At 35.9% G+C, this 16,937-nt stretch overlaps 2 protein-coding genes across 3 annotated transcripts; one reads left to right on the forward strand and one right to left on the reverse strand.

The window, feature by feature from the left end:
* Nucleotides 1-2,823: 2,823 nt before the first annotated feature.
* Nucleotides 2,824-6,903, forward strand: Dad1 (dolichyl-diphosphooligosaccharide--protein glycosyltransferase subunit). 2 transcript variants are annotated; one of them, XM_089236729.1, is made up of 4 exons: nucleotides 2,824-2,906; nucleotides 3,037-3,255; nucleotides 6,284-6,416; nucleotides 6,837-6,903. In XM_089236729.1, exons 1-3 carry the CDS (start codon nucleotides 2,828-2,830, stop codon nucleotides 6,412-6,414), a joined length of 429 nt encoding a protein of 142 aa, XP_089092855.1. In that variant the 5' UTR covers nucleotides 2,824-2,827; the 3' UTR covers nucleotides 6,415-6,416; nucleotides 6,837-6,903. The 2 variants fall into 2 exon arrangements, with proteins under 2 accessions (XP_089092855.1, XP_089092856.1); XM_089236730.1 differs by having other exon boundaries at nucleotides 2,897-2,920.
* Nucleotides 6,904-10,645: 3,742 nt separating this feature from the next.
* Nucleotides 10,646-16,336, reverse strand: LOC149083440 (uncharacterized). Its single transcript, XM_089236731.1, has 4 exons — nucleotides 16,227-16,336; nucleotides 12,679-12,910; nucleotides 12,413-12,526; nucleotides 10,646-10,735 (listed from the first exon to the last, which is right to left on the reverse strand). Exons 1-3 carry the CDS (start codon nucleotides 16,236-16,238, stop codon nucleotides 12,429-12,431), a joined length of 342 nt encoding a protein of 113 aa, XP_089092857.1. The 5' UTR covers nucleotides 16,239-16,336; the 3' UTR covers nucleotides 10,646-10,735; nucleotides 12,413-12,428.
* Between the last annotated feature and the right edge of the window lie 601 nt (nucleotides 16,337-16,937).

Genomic DNA, 16,937 nt, shown 5'->3' on the forward strand with positions numbered 1-16,937 from the left:
CTATTAATTTTCAGTTTTTTTGTTATTCAATTGCATTAAGTTTTTCTAATTTCGGAATATGAATTATGTTGGGTTGCGTGTGTTATTCCCCCATATTTCCACGTTCGGTTTTGCAATCAGAAATATGTAGACCAAGCACACCAACCTTGTACCAAAAGCTTACACTAATGAAAACTATGAAAATATTCAAACAAGCCAGCCAGAGATTTGCGACTGATTATAAACATAATATTAATAGTTATATTGTATCTATGCGACTGACCCATTGTCATCTTATTGGTGATTACATTGCCTTTTGTCTGCTCATGCTGTGGGCATTATGAAAACTTCATCGAATCGTCATTCATAAGCAGTGCATGTTCATGTTTTTATTTCACGTGTAAGACAAAAACCTACATACAAGCTCACATGGAACATGTACAGTGAAGAATCGGCAGTTCGACGAATTGATTCTGCACTGTAATATATAAATTGTCGTCACGACGAATTGACACGGTGGCAAACTTGTACGGCTACGAATTGGAGCTGCGACAAATTTGTACCGCGACGAATTGACACTGCGACAAGTTGAGTGCTACGGTGTCTGGGCCAAAGCTTGTCAATAGCCCAAGGGCGCAAATTTGACGTTGCCCACTGTCGGCAAAGCCTAGTTTTTTGAAAATTTTGTGAATGTCTAGAACAGATTCCCAACTAGGGTACGAGATGGGGAAAAAAATTACATATTCACTGATGGTTCAGAAAAATTAAAATGAAAATTCATTTTTTTAAAATTCATTATATATATATATATATATATATATATATATATATATATATTTAAAAAAATGAATCATGCAAATATTTTAATGCCTCATCTGACTTCTTACAAAAATGTGTGAATTTTTCGTTGTAAAGGTTTCTTTTCGATTGAGAAAAAATACTATTTAACCTAATCTATTTTGCGCTTTCTTTACATTGGTACCTCGTGTTATTGGCATATTGTGCTTGATAATTTGATACCGTCGTGAACATCGTCAAAGAATGCAAAGTAGCAGCATTCTTTTATTTGCGGCTGGAATCAATCAGTGAAGAACTTAAATGTGTGAATCTTTCACAAATAAAAATAATAGTGTTTTTTATTTTTGATTTTGAATTTCCAAAAAAAAAGTTAAAATTAAAGTCAGCCAAAAAGAATTCATAGAAATTAGTTATTGGATAATTAATGTAATCAATTAGAAAGGAAAACCTAACACAAAAACACTTATCAAAGCGGGAAGGAGAAAAAGTTGGGAACCACACACACACTGGTCGTGGTTACATACATTCGCATGGAACAGGACAGTAAAACGAACGGTGGAAGAGAAAACACACATTAGTACATTATGTGTAGGGTGACCATATTTCCTGGAGAGAAATACGGGACGTCGCCAAATCCGAACAAAGTTGTAAAATTATTGTTCAAATTACGGAAAAATCCCAATGGCGGGAAATGAAGCATTACTGCAAATTGCAGTGGATTAAAATGAATTCCACGAAAAACAAAACGTTCTCCAAGACAAAAAAAAAATGTGGGAGATTAATATTCTCATTTATAGTTGTAATTATCACAATATAATTTATGAGTTGAAAAATAATTTCAATAAAGAATAAAAATTCAAGTAGACTTCGTGTAAAATACGGGAAAAACCGCAACACTTTTGCCAAAAAGTTGGGACGGCTAAAATACCGGGAAATACGGGACGTATGGTCACCCTAATTATGTGTGCGCCCAAGTGCCCAGCATATTTTATATACATTTAATAATTATTTTTGTTTGATAATTATATATCTTATAATTTTGGCCTTAGAAACGTGAAAAAAGAAAAATTTTTGATAATCCAGGTACATATACATAAGTGTCATGTACAAATCAAGGGTCCAGGGGAAAAATGACTACAGCAATTTTTTCGAAAATATGAGATAGCAGTCTTTTCTTGTGGCTTTGAATAAATATTTTCCCCACGTGCATTCATTTTTGGGGTAGAATGACTTTTTAAAGCGTAAAAAATAGCAATAAAGTTTCAGTTTGATGAGAAAATTTACAATCCAAATCGTAAACTCGTTTTTCTCAAAATCTAATTTTGATGTGTATACGTATAAAATGTGTAAAAATTTGATAGTATTTTTTTACATATTGCATTTTATTGAAGGGATTATTTGTAACCAGGTGTTTTAATTGAAATTTATTCATTAATTTGGGAGCAGTGAAGGGAACTGTTTAAATAGATGTTTATGGTTACCGTGACCATACGTCCCGTATTTTCCGGGACAGTCCCGGTATTTTCTGTATTTTTGGCAAAAATGTCCCGGTTTTTCCCGTATTTTACACTAAGTCTTTTTGGCGAATTTTTGTTCTTTATTGAAGTCAAAGATTGAAATTATTTTTCAACTGATAAATTATATTGTGATAATTACAACTATAAATGAGAATATTAATCTTCCACATTTTTTTTTTTTGTCTTGGAGAACGTTTTGTTTTTCGTGGAATTCATTTTAATCCACTGCAATTTGCAGTAATGCTTCATTTCACACCATTGTGATTTTTCGGGAATTTTCACAATAGTTGGCACCTTTGTTTGGTTTTGGCGATAATTGGCAATGTCCCGTATTTGGAATCTCAATTTCCCGTATTTCTCTCGAGAAAATATGGTCAGTCTATTTATGGTACTAAAAAACGAAAAACATCCAATTTTTCCATGATGACCCAGAAAATGCCGGTTATTATGTTCATGAAATGATTCAGGATATCAGTCGTTTTTTTTCCCCATGGAGAAATATGGTCAGTTCCAACACCAGAAATTCAGAAGATATGGCTAGAAGAGACGGAATGACCAAGCATTTCAAGAGCTCCAAAGTTCAGAATTCAATAGGATTTCGTGTCACTGCCGGTGAGATTAAACAAGTTACTATATATTTATTTCTTTTTTCCTGTTGTATATAATGCAGAAAATTGCAGATTTGTTGAAAAAAATGACACGAAGTTTTAAGCGGCTTTTTTTGTTTTTGTATATATTTCAGAGAAGAAAATGGCCGCCGATATCCTAGACGTGCTGCGAGTGTTTTTCGCGGATTACGCGAACACGACTCCCCAGAAGTTGAAGATAATCGACGCTTACCTTCTGTACATCTTGTTGACGGGCGTCATCCAGTTCATCTACTGCTGCCTCGTCGGGACGTTTCCTTTCAACTCCTTCCTCTCCGGATTCATTTCCTGCGTCGCTTGTTTCGTTCTTGGTGGTGAGAATCTCATTTCATTCATACAATTTTGACTCGCCCAGTTAAATCGCATACATTCACATGTAAAATAACCTAAGCAATGGGGGCAACAGCTATAGTATAATCTCCATACATGCTCAACCCATGGCGCTAAATTAATGTGGCCCTCTGAATAATCAGGTGTGGCCCGCCACCTCATACCTAATTTTGTGAAAATGAACTGAGCCGCGCAGAAACAGATGATCAAAGTAACAGTGCAGTTCCATATCACGTCAGTGGCTGCAGCACATTTTCAGATAACTTAATTGATCCGTGCAGAGGCGTGAACATGTCAAACATAACCATTGGGGAGCGGCTGAATTGCCAGCAGGAGAGGGAAGGTGTATAGTGTTGTTTTTCTTTCTTTTTTTTGGAAAATGTGGGGGGGGGGGGGCTTAGCCCCTTTACAAAATTTATTGGGTAGGCTCAAATGGCTTCTGCTACTAGGTTGCTATACTATGATTCATTTACACCACTTGTGTAACCTGAGGCACGTTTTCAGAGCATTCAGCTACAGTGCATTTTTAAATCACTTAAGTGACCCGCGGCACATTTCCAGGCATGGGCGGAGATATGGGTCCCCCCCCCCCAGCTTCAAAGGTGGAGTTGACTGATCTAATGTATATATGAATTGACATCATCGTGTTCCCCCCCCCCCCAAGACTTCCAAGTCTATCTCCGCCTATGTTTCCAGGTCACATGACCTTCAGCATGGTTCCTCCTGCACCACATTAAGTCAGTGGTTCTTTTTCGACCTTCGCACAAAATATTATCTTTCGCATTTTGGGAATTATTTATGAAAAATAATAAAAATTGTCCCCCACCCCTCCGAATCTTTACTGTAATGATAAATTTCTTATACACATGGGAGAGTTCGAGAGAGAACGAATATGGATTTGAAAAGGGTCGTTGATCAAATTGAGTCTTCCAGCAGGTGTGCTTACGTAGGATATCTTTTTTCTTCCTCCCTTTCCTCTCCTGTCCTTCATGTACCTCCTACATAAGTGCACTTGCTGGAAGGTTAGAGAAATACGATGACAATTTTTCAATCCAGGCTGACATCAGAGCATGACAATAGGGCGAATAGCAAGTATATTTTATTATTGAACATTGAAAAATCTGAAAAGTATAACATAAGGAATATGAGAAATCCGTTCTCTGGAATGGCCCCAATGGTTGGTTCCCCATGGCTGGTAAAGGCGGTTTGGATCTACCCGACAATGTCAAATGTGTAAAAAATTATTTCCATGTTTGAAAGTATTTCCCTGTGCTGTGGGCTGAAAACATATTTTTGAGCAGTTCAGTGCCAGATTTATTTGCACAGATATATCTGACTGAGCTAATGAAACTTTTTCGGAGAGAGGATATTTTGCGGTAGGTGCTCTGATATATGAAGAAAACAGGGGGCTCTAGGGTTATTAGACATTTGCACATGTGACCCACAAGCGCATATGATAGGAGTAGGCTAATTGCATTTTCACAAATTACTAAAGAAATGAGACTTCTCACAAAGTTGCTTCGGTAAAGGGGGGGGGCCTAATGTGCCCTAACCCCTTCCCCCCCCCCCCCGAGCCATATTTAAAAAAAATTAAAAGTACATTTTTTAAATTTAACTATAATTAAAGGTCCCAGAGGGGCTATCCTCCCCCCTTCAATGGCAAAGCTCAACATTCATCACTACTGAGAGGCTTCATCCCAATGTTGGCATATCTGCTTATAAGTGACCCGCGACATATTTACAGATAGCTTGAATGACTTGTGATACAGTTCTGGATTACTTGACTTACATTTACAGGTCACTTAAATGATCTGAAATGTGCTGCCAATCACTTAAGTGGCCCAGGTGAAAAAGCGGTATAAGCACCCTTCTTGGCGCCATTAGCGCAAAGAAGTGCAGAGTCTAATATAACCCAGCAAAATTGAAATAAAAATCCTTAGGATTTACACACACGTGAAATAATCCAAAATGCTCATAATAAACAGAAATAATCCACGCTGAATTTTGAATGGGCAGTAAACTCATACTACTGAATTTTAAAAAGTATCACAGCAATAAGAAATTAAAATCAACAGAAAAATAAAGTCTGAAGTGTTTGAAGTTACTAAGCCTCAGCCCAACAGAAGCTATCTAACACCATCAATAATTAAAAAAAATGGTGCTGAAATGCGACTGAGCAGAATATCTTACAACAACACGCGATGGAAGTAAAATGACACGTAGTTCAACAATGCATTAGCGCACAAAATGTTTCGTACAATCGCTAACATAGGTGCATGCAAATATGCAAATTACTGGCTACACCTGTAGGCTGAATTTCGTCGGGCTTGGATGTCACTTCGCTCCTCCGGCTGTTAAGGGGTCCCCTGCCTCAAACTTAAATTATCAACTCTATTTTCACTACAACCAGAAACATGGCAATATTATTTCATTAAGCAGGGTTAAAGTTCTATCAGACCGAGAAGGCAGTATAATCCAGTTGAACTAGGCAAGCAAAGCGAAAATAAACATTTCCGAGGTGCCACAGTTGGAGACTTTCTGAAGGGGTCTAAGCTGCATCCCCAAGCATTTCAAGATCTACCAAGTGACCTACGGTCAGTTACGTACCACTTTGGTGGTCAGTGACATAGTCTGAGATCATTTTTGTGGCCTGAGGCACATTTACATATCACTTTAGTAACCAATGGCACAATTGCAGAGCACTTAAATGACCAGTGGCAGTTTATTAGCAATTAAATGTTGAAAGAAAAATTGTTTAAAAAGACATCTTGGTGATCTGAATTAATTACTAATTAATTACTAATGATCTTTTCATTAGTCCAAGCAGGTGTTAGGACCAACACAGTCCTAATTTGCCCGGTTCAGCCGAGCTCCTTTGTGTTACACAAAGGAGCTATTATAGAAATACTATTTTCTAGTTTCTTGAATGTTGTCATATATATTCTTCACTGTGTGAAATTTTGTTATATAATTGTAAAGATTTGTTTCTTAATTCCATTGTCATTATTTCAGTGTGTCTCAGATTGCAAGTGAACCCACAAAACAAGAGCCAGTTTCTCAACATCAGCCCAGAGAGAGCTTTTGCAGATTTCATATTTGCCCATGTTATTTTGCATTTGGTTGTCATGAATTTCATCGGATAATTGTAAGTAGAAGTATCAGTTCACTTTCTAGTGAAACCTTATTCTGTAGCAGCAAAAATAATTTCCAAGATGCATGCATGCCCACTAAGAGAGAATGTGCACATGAGGTCAGTGACCAAAGAAATGGAGCAAATAATTTGTGAGCTCTAATTGTTATGAGATTCATGAGAAACAAGCATATTTCCACCATGTCTAGCCCTTTAATTAGCTCTTCATTTTTGCTTTTTAATGCTCTACATAGACATTTACTCACACCCAAAATTTTCTATATCTGAAATGGGTTCAGTTCCCTTTATTCTACACATGGAAGATTTTACTGCATTATTTTTATTTTACAGAATAGTTTGTTTCTTTATGCTTTCTATAGTGTTACGCCTCAATGCATGAAGTCATCTAACTCTAAACTAAATTTATCTTTTCAGGTGGTGATGAGTAGAACAACTTGGAATCGTGGTTTTGTATAAATAAAATGTTAACTTACTTTTGGAATGAGGTAGCTATCGTTTCTCATTTCCCCTCATTTTTCATGCACAATTGAGGAATACCTGTTTCGTCCTTGTCAGAAACACTCCTGACACGGGTATAACAGAAACGGTGACATGACCACAGGAAAAGATTGTTACTGCAGGGAGCCCCACATCAAGGGGTTAGTGCACTTACCTCTTGAGTATAAAAAAAACTCTGCCATTCAGAATCGACAATAAATTGTAGGTTCTGTCTAAATTAGCCCTTGTGTGCAGAAAATTACTGTGGTGCGAAAAAATGATCAAATGATCACAATTGATGACTTTTAATGTACATAGAAGGGGAAGATATTTGGATTACAATATATGACTTGGTGATGCTCCTTTAATTTTTATTTTGTTTAAGGGGGAAGACTTCAACACGTACAGTTAAACCATGAACAGGCAAACCTGGCGTATAATGAATCTTTAGAATCATTACACTTCACTTGCACTTATAAAAATAAACGGCAGGCACGAAAAATTCATGTACAACACTAAATATGCACTCAAACTGTTAGATACACATGCACACTTCCAGCACAACTCATTCTGTAGTAAATTTGCCATGGTAACAAGACTGGAGTTGTGCTTGGTTTAAAAAAAAGCTTATTGCGCGCTTCTAAACTGCTTGAAGAAGTTATCTTGAATTCTGACTAAATTGTTTCATGTTTGTAATCACACCCTAATGTTAATGTGTCAGTAACAAATTTATTTATAAAGGATAAATAATACAAATGTTAAAGTGGCAACAGGCAAATTGCCAAATTAAATGACTTGAAAAGAGAAAAATAAAATGTAAAGAAAAAAAAATTTACGTGAAGAGGAAAGATGTTGAAAAAATGCCCATGATGTCCGATTGTCTCTAAAATTTTGCATTCATACACGAAATTACTTCATCACTGAACATAGATCAGGGCTTGAAAAATAATTTAGGTTCCAGCTAAATTTCTGAGACAAAGCATGGGTTTTTCCCTCACAAGAAAAAAAAACTGGCTTAAGTAACGTTTTCGTACTTTCTCGGTAATTAATGACTACTTCCCATGTTGGAAGATGTGCTGTCAACAAATCAAAATTTAGTGTCATCTTTCGACTCAATTTAATTCTTTCTAAGTCTATGGGAAATATACTTCTCACACCTACTTCTTAAAAACTGTTTTGGGAAGTGTATATCATGCTACAATAGTTGAGCTTTTGCCTTTATGCAAGTTCAAGTAAAATAAAAATTGTTTAATTTATTGGTATTTGCAAAACAACTGTAAATCACAAAAAAAAATTGAGATATTTTAATGAAAAAATTGGCCAACAAAAGGGTGAAGCAGTTGCATATAAAAAAATTTTAATACCAATATTCTAGTCACTTGAGACTTGACAAGCATACATACTCGTTAGTGCTTGGGTTTTATTAATTTGACATCGCAAGCAATCTTTTCCTGAAGAAAATTATTCATTGTGTTGAGCCTAGGCAAAAATTCCTTTAACCTCTTCACACCCGAGTTAAAATTGATGGTTAAAAAACATTTTTTTAAATTGATTTTGTATGTCAAAATGCTCTTTAAAAAGAAAAGAAATTGTTTGATAAATTGATTAATTTGGGTTGATATATTTACTGGGACCATTTGAGTTAGGTACATATATGTGTGCCTCAAGTCCTGAAAAAAAAAATCCAAAACCATGTAAAACTATTAAGGTTATACTGGAGTGAAGAGACTAAACTGCACATGGGTGAAATGCTTGCGTGCTGACTGAAACACTTTATAAAACAAATGAGGCATTTCATTATCTCATCATTCCGCGCAAAGCATAAGCAGGTTTGCATATTTAAGTCAAATGAGAGGATCTTTGGCCATAGGTATTTTATTTTGCCTTGTCCAGGGCTTGGCAAATCCCAAGTGCCATGTGACAATGGCATTTAAAAAAAAATCAGCATTGGTGTTTGAAATTTTCTGTGTGTGAGGATGTAATCAGTGTTTGAGGACAGAGGCGTACTTGGGAAGGGGACACTGGGAGACAGGCCCTTGGTTCCCCGAGCCAACCAAACATTAGAAAAAAAAATTAATGTAGAAGAAAATGCCTTTCATATATGCTATTTTGACCAATTTCTGTTAATTTAAATGCTTTTTGAAATTTGGTAACTCAAAATTCTTTGGGAAGAAAATTTTTGTGCTCCCTGTCTGAGGACAATGCAAAATTTTTGGAATTCAAGTAACAATTTCACCAACATTGGGTTTGCCCTGGAAAAGCTTAGAAAAATTATTTTTGCTGTAGAAAGTAAAAAAAAAAATCTGTGGCTCCTAGAAAATCGAGCTGATGCCTCATTTGCTGAAACTCTTGCATTTTACAGTGAGCCTGCTGTGATTCTGCCCCGGGCCGGTTTGCTCCTCCTTAGTTATCGATCTAGAACTACCCCGGGTTTTCCTGAGGCAATCATATCAACATCAGGTTTAACACGGATGCCCGATCGACAGTGCTTCTGGAATCAGAACTTCCAACCTCAAGCTATCCACCAGCTCAGGCTTCCAAAGTAGCTGGGTTACACGAGCGCACCAAGGTTTGCAGCCGACAGTGAGACTGGGTTTTATTTTAATTTTTTTTATGAAGTGGTTCCCGGTTTATATGCATTAGTTTTTATTTAAAAAAAAGTTTATATCTTAGGAAATTTACAAAGAAAAAAGCTAAAAGTATATTGAATATATACAGTTGAACCTGCTTATTAAAACTTTTATAACAAGGAACTCGTTTCCTGAAAAAATGCTTGTGAAATCCAAATACTCGACCCATATTCAGGTGGGGAAAAATGACATTTTGGAAATTAAGTGCTTACGGCAAGTATATTTTACATGGTATGAATATATTAGAGCAGGGCTGGACCAATTCCTTGTGCCAGGTGGCCATGGCAACTAAAAAATTGACATTGGTGCCTATTTTTTTCATGTCAAGTTTGTCTGCTATCAAGCAAAGAGCCTCCAAAAAGTAGAGAACGCAACACGTGTGAAAGGATAAATATCCAGATGAACAACCTCACACTCAAACACACAGGTTTCATTGTAAGTGAAGCCTGGGATGAATTAGTTATTTTTTGAAATTCTGATTGTGTGTGTGGGACGATTTTCTGTTGTTTTTGTTTCCCATTCTCATTTCTCCTTTCCAGATGAAACATTTTACTGTTCCTTTACATTGACAACAAACCTTATGGGGTGATGGGTCTTTTATTGGGATATTTAATTTACATTTATCACTTGTCAAGTGTATTATCTCCATACTATGAGAGAGTATATTTTTCCTAACTCCACAGTTTTGTGTGTGGCTCTTCTGGCATTTAATTTTCTTTCTTTATATGTTTTTGTATTTAATTTTTTCAAGTTCCCCATTCAAATTTTGCTTATTAAATCCAAGCTACTATGGAAATCTGCTTGCTGAAAGCGACAATATTGGCATACAATTAGTATTGTACCAAACAAAATGCATGAACTTGCTCTTGAAATCCAGACTCTCGCTAAAAGCAGGTCAGACACTGTGTTATCATTTTCAAATACCTACTCGTTTTAAGAATTGATACTGATAAGTTATGAGTTGTATGAATAAATTTTGTGATAAAATTTAGCTTTCAAGTCTCAAACGCGTCTTTCTTTTTGTGGTTACATACATTTTTATGTTGAGCGCTGAAGTATTTTGCAAGAAGTACAATATCATTGCAAATTGTTAAAAACATTCAGATTTTCAAAAACTTATTTTGTCAAAAAATAGTTTTTATTGCAAAATTATACAAACATTTTCACATGGCGTGTGCGTTTTTTTTTTTTGTGAGTCTCCAGAGCCTGAAAAAAAAAGAAACATAGAAATAAATATTAGTATATGGATATTCATCGAGGTCTCTTGTGAGGACATTCAATGTGTTCATGAATCTCTAAAAGTTATTTTATGACCACCCTAAATAATATTTCCTTCAAAAGTATTTTCATTTGGCCTGCAGAATATGTATTGAACATTAGTTGCATTGAGGGTTTTCCACTGCAACTTATTAATTAGAGGAATTCTGAACTTTTATGTGGACCAAAATGTTCTAATAACTTTCAATAGTGAATGACACGCTTGATCTAGCATTAGTTACATTGACTTGAAAATGTTTTGGTTTTGTGATATTCACAAATGATTTCAGTAAAAACTCACCTAGCAATAGGTTTCACCAAAATTGACTTCCTATGCGTGTTTCCATTAGATGAATTTATGAAGAAAATTCTTTTAGAGTTTCTTTAAGAGAGACTTTTATTAAATAAGGGAAATTATTATTCAGCCGTAAAAGAGGGGTGACTGGTTAAGAGGGGTTTTACCTTGCATCTAAAAAAACTTTTTTGATAATACTTTTTGGTCACCTCATATTATGAGATTTATTTTTTCCTTCAAAGTTTTTGTCAGTCAAGAATTTATGTTTGGATTCCCTTAAAAAATGCTTGGGCATAGGGAGAATATTTTATGCCTATTATATTACAGGGCCGGATATATCCCAGGTCACCATGGCAACTAGAAAATTATTATTGGTGCCTGAAACTTTTTGAATGTGGTTGCTAAATTGGTATTGGCAAGGCAGGTTTGGTATTACACTATAAAGTTTGATAAAAGATCTTTTAAACTTGAAAAAAAAAAACCAACCATTAAGCCTATTGGTTACACTCACTCAAATGTAACCGATACGCTTATTGGTTGCATTTTTCAAGTTTTATAAAAACTTTTGTTAAACTTTAAGTGTAATACCGGTAACGCAAAACTCTTTCTGATTTCATTACATCTTTTAACATGGGTGAAAAAAAGACCCTTCTTGAGCAAAATACCATAATTGGCTCCTAAGAAATCGGGCTGGCACATAAATATTTTTTGACTTGTCAAGCTCTGTTATACAATATTGGCCATTCAGATTGCGATTTAAAATAATTTTAGCAAATATGTTTTCGATTTGAAGTAATGCTTAGTTATTATATTGTATATAATAACCAAATTTTGTGTGTGTGTATGAATGATCACGATCAGTATTCAATAGTTTTTGAACGAAAACTATAGTGTTTGACATTTTTTTCAAAAAAAAAATTCATTTAAGAATGCTGTTGATAGCGAATACTATATATATAGTCAATTAAATTCTACATTTAATTACATATTTATAAACTGCTTCAATTCCATAAAGCCAATTTACGTGAAAGTCTGGAACACATTGTTAGGGAACCACGGTAACCAAAGTAAACATTCTGAAAGTGATTGTTGAGGCCCAAAAACCATTGTTGCCCATCAGTTTTTTGCCCATTTTGGGCATTTGCCATACTCTGACAATTTTTTAAAGTAGTCTATCATTCTAGTCAGGTTCTTTTTGGTATGCATGCAAAATTTGGTGACAATAGATCTAAAATTGTAGATTTGTATATAGAACATACACACAGACAGAAAATCAATTTTATATAGATTTTATTGATACCAGGGTATGTGCTAAATGTAGTTCCACTTACCAAATAGTCTTTATTTTCATACCAATAGTGGTAGAGATGCATATGGAAAGAGACCAGCTGGAAAACCAGTATTGTACAGTAAGGGAAATGGTGGTGGTATCAGTGGTGTTCTGTCTATATGGGCAAAACGGAAAAAATTTACCATTCTAGCTAAATTTTCATAATTAATTTATAAATATATATAATTGCAAATTATATAAACCTACTAATGGAACTGTGACGAATATACTGATTGAAATAATAAATTGAGAAATTTTAAATATTACCAGTTCGTGGTCTGGTCTTGTCTGCAAATCCAAGTCTTCCTCCGTCGATTGAGACACCAGATATTTCCGATCCACCGAGCGAGTTGACATTCCTTCCAAATGTTGCTGCGGGTACATTTCCCAATGAAATGACTCCACTGTCATAATTACCTGTAGCCGGTACCTGCCCTTGTACTGGTTGTGGCAATACTCTTTGGGCGCTGGCCACGGCCAAGGTGCAGAACAAGAAGACCTGAATGAGAGTAAAAAGATTCACATTTTTTGTTTATTTACAGTGAATCCTCTTTACGATTACTTGATAAATCCTTCTACAACGATATTATTTCAAGTCTTGTTTGGAAATGCCTATAGTCTAATGTTAAATTGCTGCCTTTCGATATAAATATAATCTCTACTATGATATTTTTTATTGGTCCGCGGAGTATCATTCTATTGAGATTTTGCTGTTCTTTTCAGACTCTGCATGCACAAATGTGGCGGTTGCTTTTCCTCGCTGTAGAATTTTTTTTACATCTTAGGGAGTAAGACCTGACTTATAGAGTTGTGTAAGTTTTGAGTTAGAAATATGGTGAATGTGAACTTTGGAGGCTTTCATCTGTGGGCAGCACTTAAAATCAAACTTTCGGGAGTTTTTATGATGGTTTCCAGGAAAAACTACCTCCTGCTAAAGTGAGATTTATTACATAAAATTTAGCAATAAAATTCTGGAAAAAAATTGCATGTAAAGATGAGTATATCTTGCATCATCTTGGCTAAAACAATTTGAACGAAGTGAATTTTTTCTTAACAAAAAAGCAACCAAAAAAAAAATAATAGAAAATTTTTTCAATGAAAATGTTAATATTTGTCGACATTCATATTTTTATGCATTTTCGGAGTATCAAAAATGCAAAATCATTTTGAAAATTCCAAAAAATGAATGCTCAGGTCTGAATGGGCTATGCTCAAACTGTCTCGTGGCACCCTTGACTCGGTTTTTAAGATGGTTTCCTCACACACAAGAGAATGTGTTCCGGAAAAGTGTGATTTATTACATAGAATTTAGCAATAACATTCTGGAAAAAATTATATGTGAAAATGAATGTAACCTGCATCATCTTGGCAGAAACTTTTGAACGAAGTTAATTATTTTTTTGCAAAAAAAAAAATAAATAATAAAATAAAATTGAAATTTGAAAAAAATTGCTGACATTCATGTTTTTAATGTATTTTTTTCAGTATCAAAAATGCAAAGACATCTGGAAAATTCCAAAAATGCTTGCTCGGGGTCTGAAAGGGGCATATTATCCATGCAAGAGCCGTCTCAATATGATCATGGGCACCGCATTTATAGCAGGTGTGGCCAATAGCTGTACCGTTAAGTGATTTTGTTCGACTCCCGACAGGGTAAAAGTACTGTGCATTAAATTAAATTTGTGTCCTCATATTTGAGCTATCGCTTCCAACTGCATATTTCCTGAGAAACAAACTCCTTATTTCTAATGGTGTAATTAATTTAAATAATGGGTGTGGCTTATTCGATACAGCTGACAGACCTGCCAACTCTCCGGATTTAGGCCAGAGACTCCGGATATTTTGCCCTTCCTCCGGCTTTCCGGATTTGTTAAAAATTTCTCCAGATTTTAGCAGATCAGATTTGGAAGAAAAGTTTTTTTCGATTTCATTTTTAGATCTGAATTTTCTAAGATTTTCCCTGAGCTTTCAGGATGTCACTAATAGCATCTTAGATGATTATATTCTGCTCAGGGGCTACGCAAGCATATTTTACTGCAATAAGTTTCACATTGGCACTTCGCTACTTTGAGAACAAAAAAAATGTCCTGTATAATCTACATAAATAAATTTTATTCCCCCTTTAATAAAATCTTGAGAAATTTGAGTAAAGTGTTTGTGATTTTCAGAGAAAATGTTGCTTCTTTTCTAAATGTTGCATCCGTGCAGTCTCTTGCCTTATAAAAATACATGTATACACATATTTTGCTAATTTTACATTTTAATTCTTTATCCGATTTCTACTCCGCGGATTATGCATGGGAAATTACGGCATGCTTGCAGGAAATTGCAGGATTATTGTGAGAAAATTGAATGACTTTTGTGTTTTCAAGAGTGGCAGCTCTGAGCTGATCTTTGTTGGCCCACGAGCAGAAAGAAGTTGGCCACTCCTGGTATAAGTCATGAGATGGGGGATCCCGGAATAATCAGTGTCAATTTATGTAGATGATAGGGATCTTCAACGCATGGCCTGCGGGCAATGAAAACTGAATAAATGAAAAAAAAAAAAAACGTATTTCTCTCTTGGTGTAAGAAGTAATTCGAAAATTACTTTTAGAAAAATACTTCAGAACAAATGATAAATATTTAGAATTATAAGAAAAAAATTCAGAATTGGTGAAATTTTTTCAATCATGGCATTTTGCGATTCTTGATAATTCGTAATGAAAAATATTTCCAGAAATACTTTCAGAATTGATGAAAATTCATATTGCAAGAAGAAAAAACTTCAATTAGTAAAAATTCGCATTTGATGGAAAAATTTCCGAATTAATGAAGATTCACGTTTAATGAGAAAATTCATATTTAATTAAATAGATAATTTCTTAGAATTAATAACCCGAAAGCTGAATACGCTGAAATCTGTGACGTACGTCGCAGAACAATCAGTGATATTACTACTAAACCACACATGCACTTAATCCATATTCCTCTGTGGAACATCTAATGAATTAGTGCATGCTGAAATGTGCGTGTCCGTGTTGTGAACCTAACGTGAAGTTTGTTTCGGTGTGGTGCTGTCATATCTTCCATGCATTTTTCGAACTGTGAATGAAGTATAAAGACTTTACCCAAGGCCGTAGCGGGGGACGGGGACTTAAAATGTGAGAAAATGAGCGAAAAAAGTGAAAAAAGATGGCTAAGTCTATCACTTTCGTTCCCCCAGAACGAAATTTCTCGCTACGGGCCTGATTTTACCGTTGTAGGCCTGTGGCGAGACTTTTTAAAGGGGAGATCGATTCTCATTCGCGCGTCGAAGTTGGGAACCACAGAAAATCAGTGCTACTGCAAAACAATCTGGAAGAATTTCGGAAAAAATGTAGAAAACGCTGTTATATATGGGAATTTTTACTGCAGAACAATGCAAAACGTTTTGTTTTGGGATTTCCCAGTAATATATAGGGCTGCCCTATTCGACTTGGAACTCTGGGCACGGGGGGAATGGCAGGGCCCACCTGGTTACTTTAAAGGTCCCTTCTTACTATGCCTGCGTCCAGTCATCCGCCTCGGAAAAACAATTTATGGCTTTCAATACAAAGACCATAGAAAAATGACGGAGCGGGAGGTTTTCTCCCCACCAAGCGTCTTTGAAATTTCCGAAAAAGTGACGCCGGTTGTGTGGTTGCCGATAGCATTTAGAGGTTGATGTCCCACAAAGACTTTTACCTTTATTATCTGATCCTGCGCCAGGAACCAGTCGTAGTGAGAAGCGGCCTTAACGTTCGAGAACCAGTGTCCTAATGAATACAATTTTAAGTACCAAACAAATGACTTACCACGAACTTCATGATTTCGTGTGATGTGTTAGACCTGACTCGATCACACTCTGATAGCTGCTGTCAATGTGCTAACGAACAGCTGGGAACAGGAACCTTAAATACTATTACGCATCTTTTGTGCGATTACAGAATGGTGGAATTTTTTTTTTTTTGCTAATGCTATCAAAAGGTGTCTATTTTCTGCCGATCGTGTTTTTCCCGACGAACAAAGGCTTATGCTGCGCTAAGCGAAACAAGGACACGTGCCTAAAGGTGAAACAAATTCTCTTTTGAGAGCCTTCGGCTAGATCAGCATATGCACACAACAGGCTTTCTATGCAGTCTTCTTCGTGAAAAGAGTCGGACATGCTAGCTGTCTTCGCCTTTGCATCCTCGGCAAGCTGCGCTATGTGGCAGAAGCGTCGGAAGTGTTTCAGACGTATGGGTGCTCGACTTGGTCATTACATGGAAATTTTTGATTTCTTAATTAATTCTGGGTGTACTCAATCCAGTAATACCAGAATGCTGTGGGTGCTCGAGCACCACCGGCTCCGACGCCACTGCTATGGAAGGGGAGGGGGTACCATGACGTGTTCGTATCGTATCCCAGGTCATTTTATAAGAAATTCACACCGTTGGGGCACTTTTAAAAAAGAGGAACTGACTCTGAGTCAGGGATTTCCACTTTTTTCGTTGTGGCACCCTTTAATGATATCGAGACAGACGGCG

This window comes from Pholcus phalangioides, unplaced genomic scaffold (assembly GCF_987345545.1).
Source record: "Pholcus phalangioides strain wild (caught in Gottingen) unplaced genomic scaffold, Ppha-v1.0 ptg000009l_1, whole genome shotgun sequence".
Classification (NCBI taxonomy): domain Eukaryota; kingdom Metazoa; phylum Arthropoda; class Arachnida; order Araneae; family Pholcidae; genus Pholcus; species Pholcus phalangioides.

What these genes read in the sequence shown, in the direction of transcription:
- Dad1 (XM_089236729.1), top strand. Translation starts at nt 2,828, where the DNA reads ATGGCTAGAAGAGACGGAATGACCAAGCATTTCAAGAGCTCCAAAGTT. An exon ending in AGGATTTCGTGTCACTGCCG is followed by an intron (nt 2,907 to 3,036) that starts GTGAGATTAAAC and finishes TATATATTTCAG; the next exon opens with AGAAGAAAATGGCCGCCGAT. An exon ending in CGCTTGTTTCGTTCTTGGTG is followed by an intron (nt 3,256 to 6,283) that starts GTGAGAATCTCA and finishes TCATTATTTCAG; the next exon opens with TGTGTCTCAGATTGCAAGTG.
- LOC149083440 (XM_089236731.1), bottom strand. An exon ending in CAAGACCAGACCACGAACTG is followed by an intron (nt 12,527 to 12,678) that starts GTAATATTTAAA and finishes TTGCCCATATAG; the next exon opens with ACAGAACACCACTGATACCA.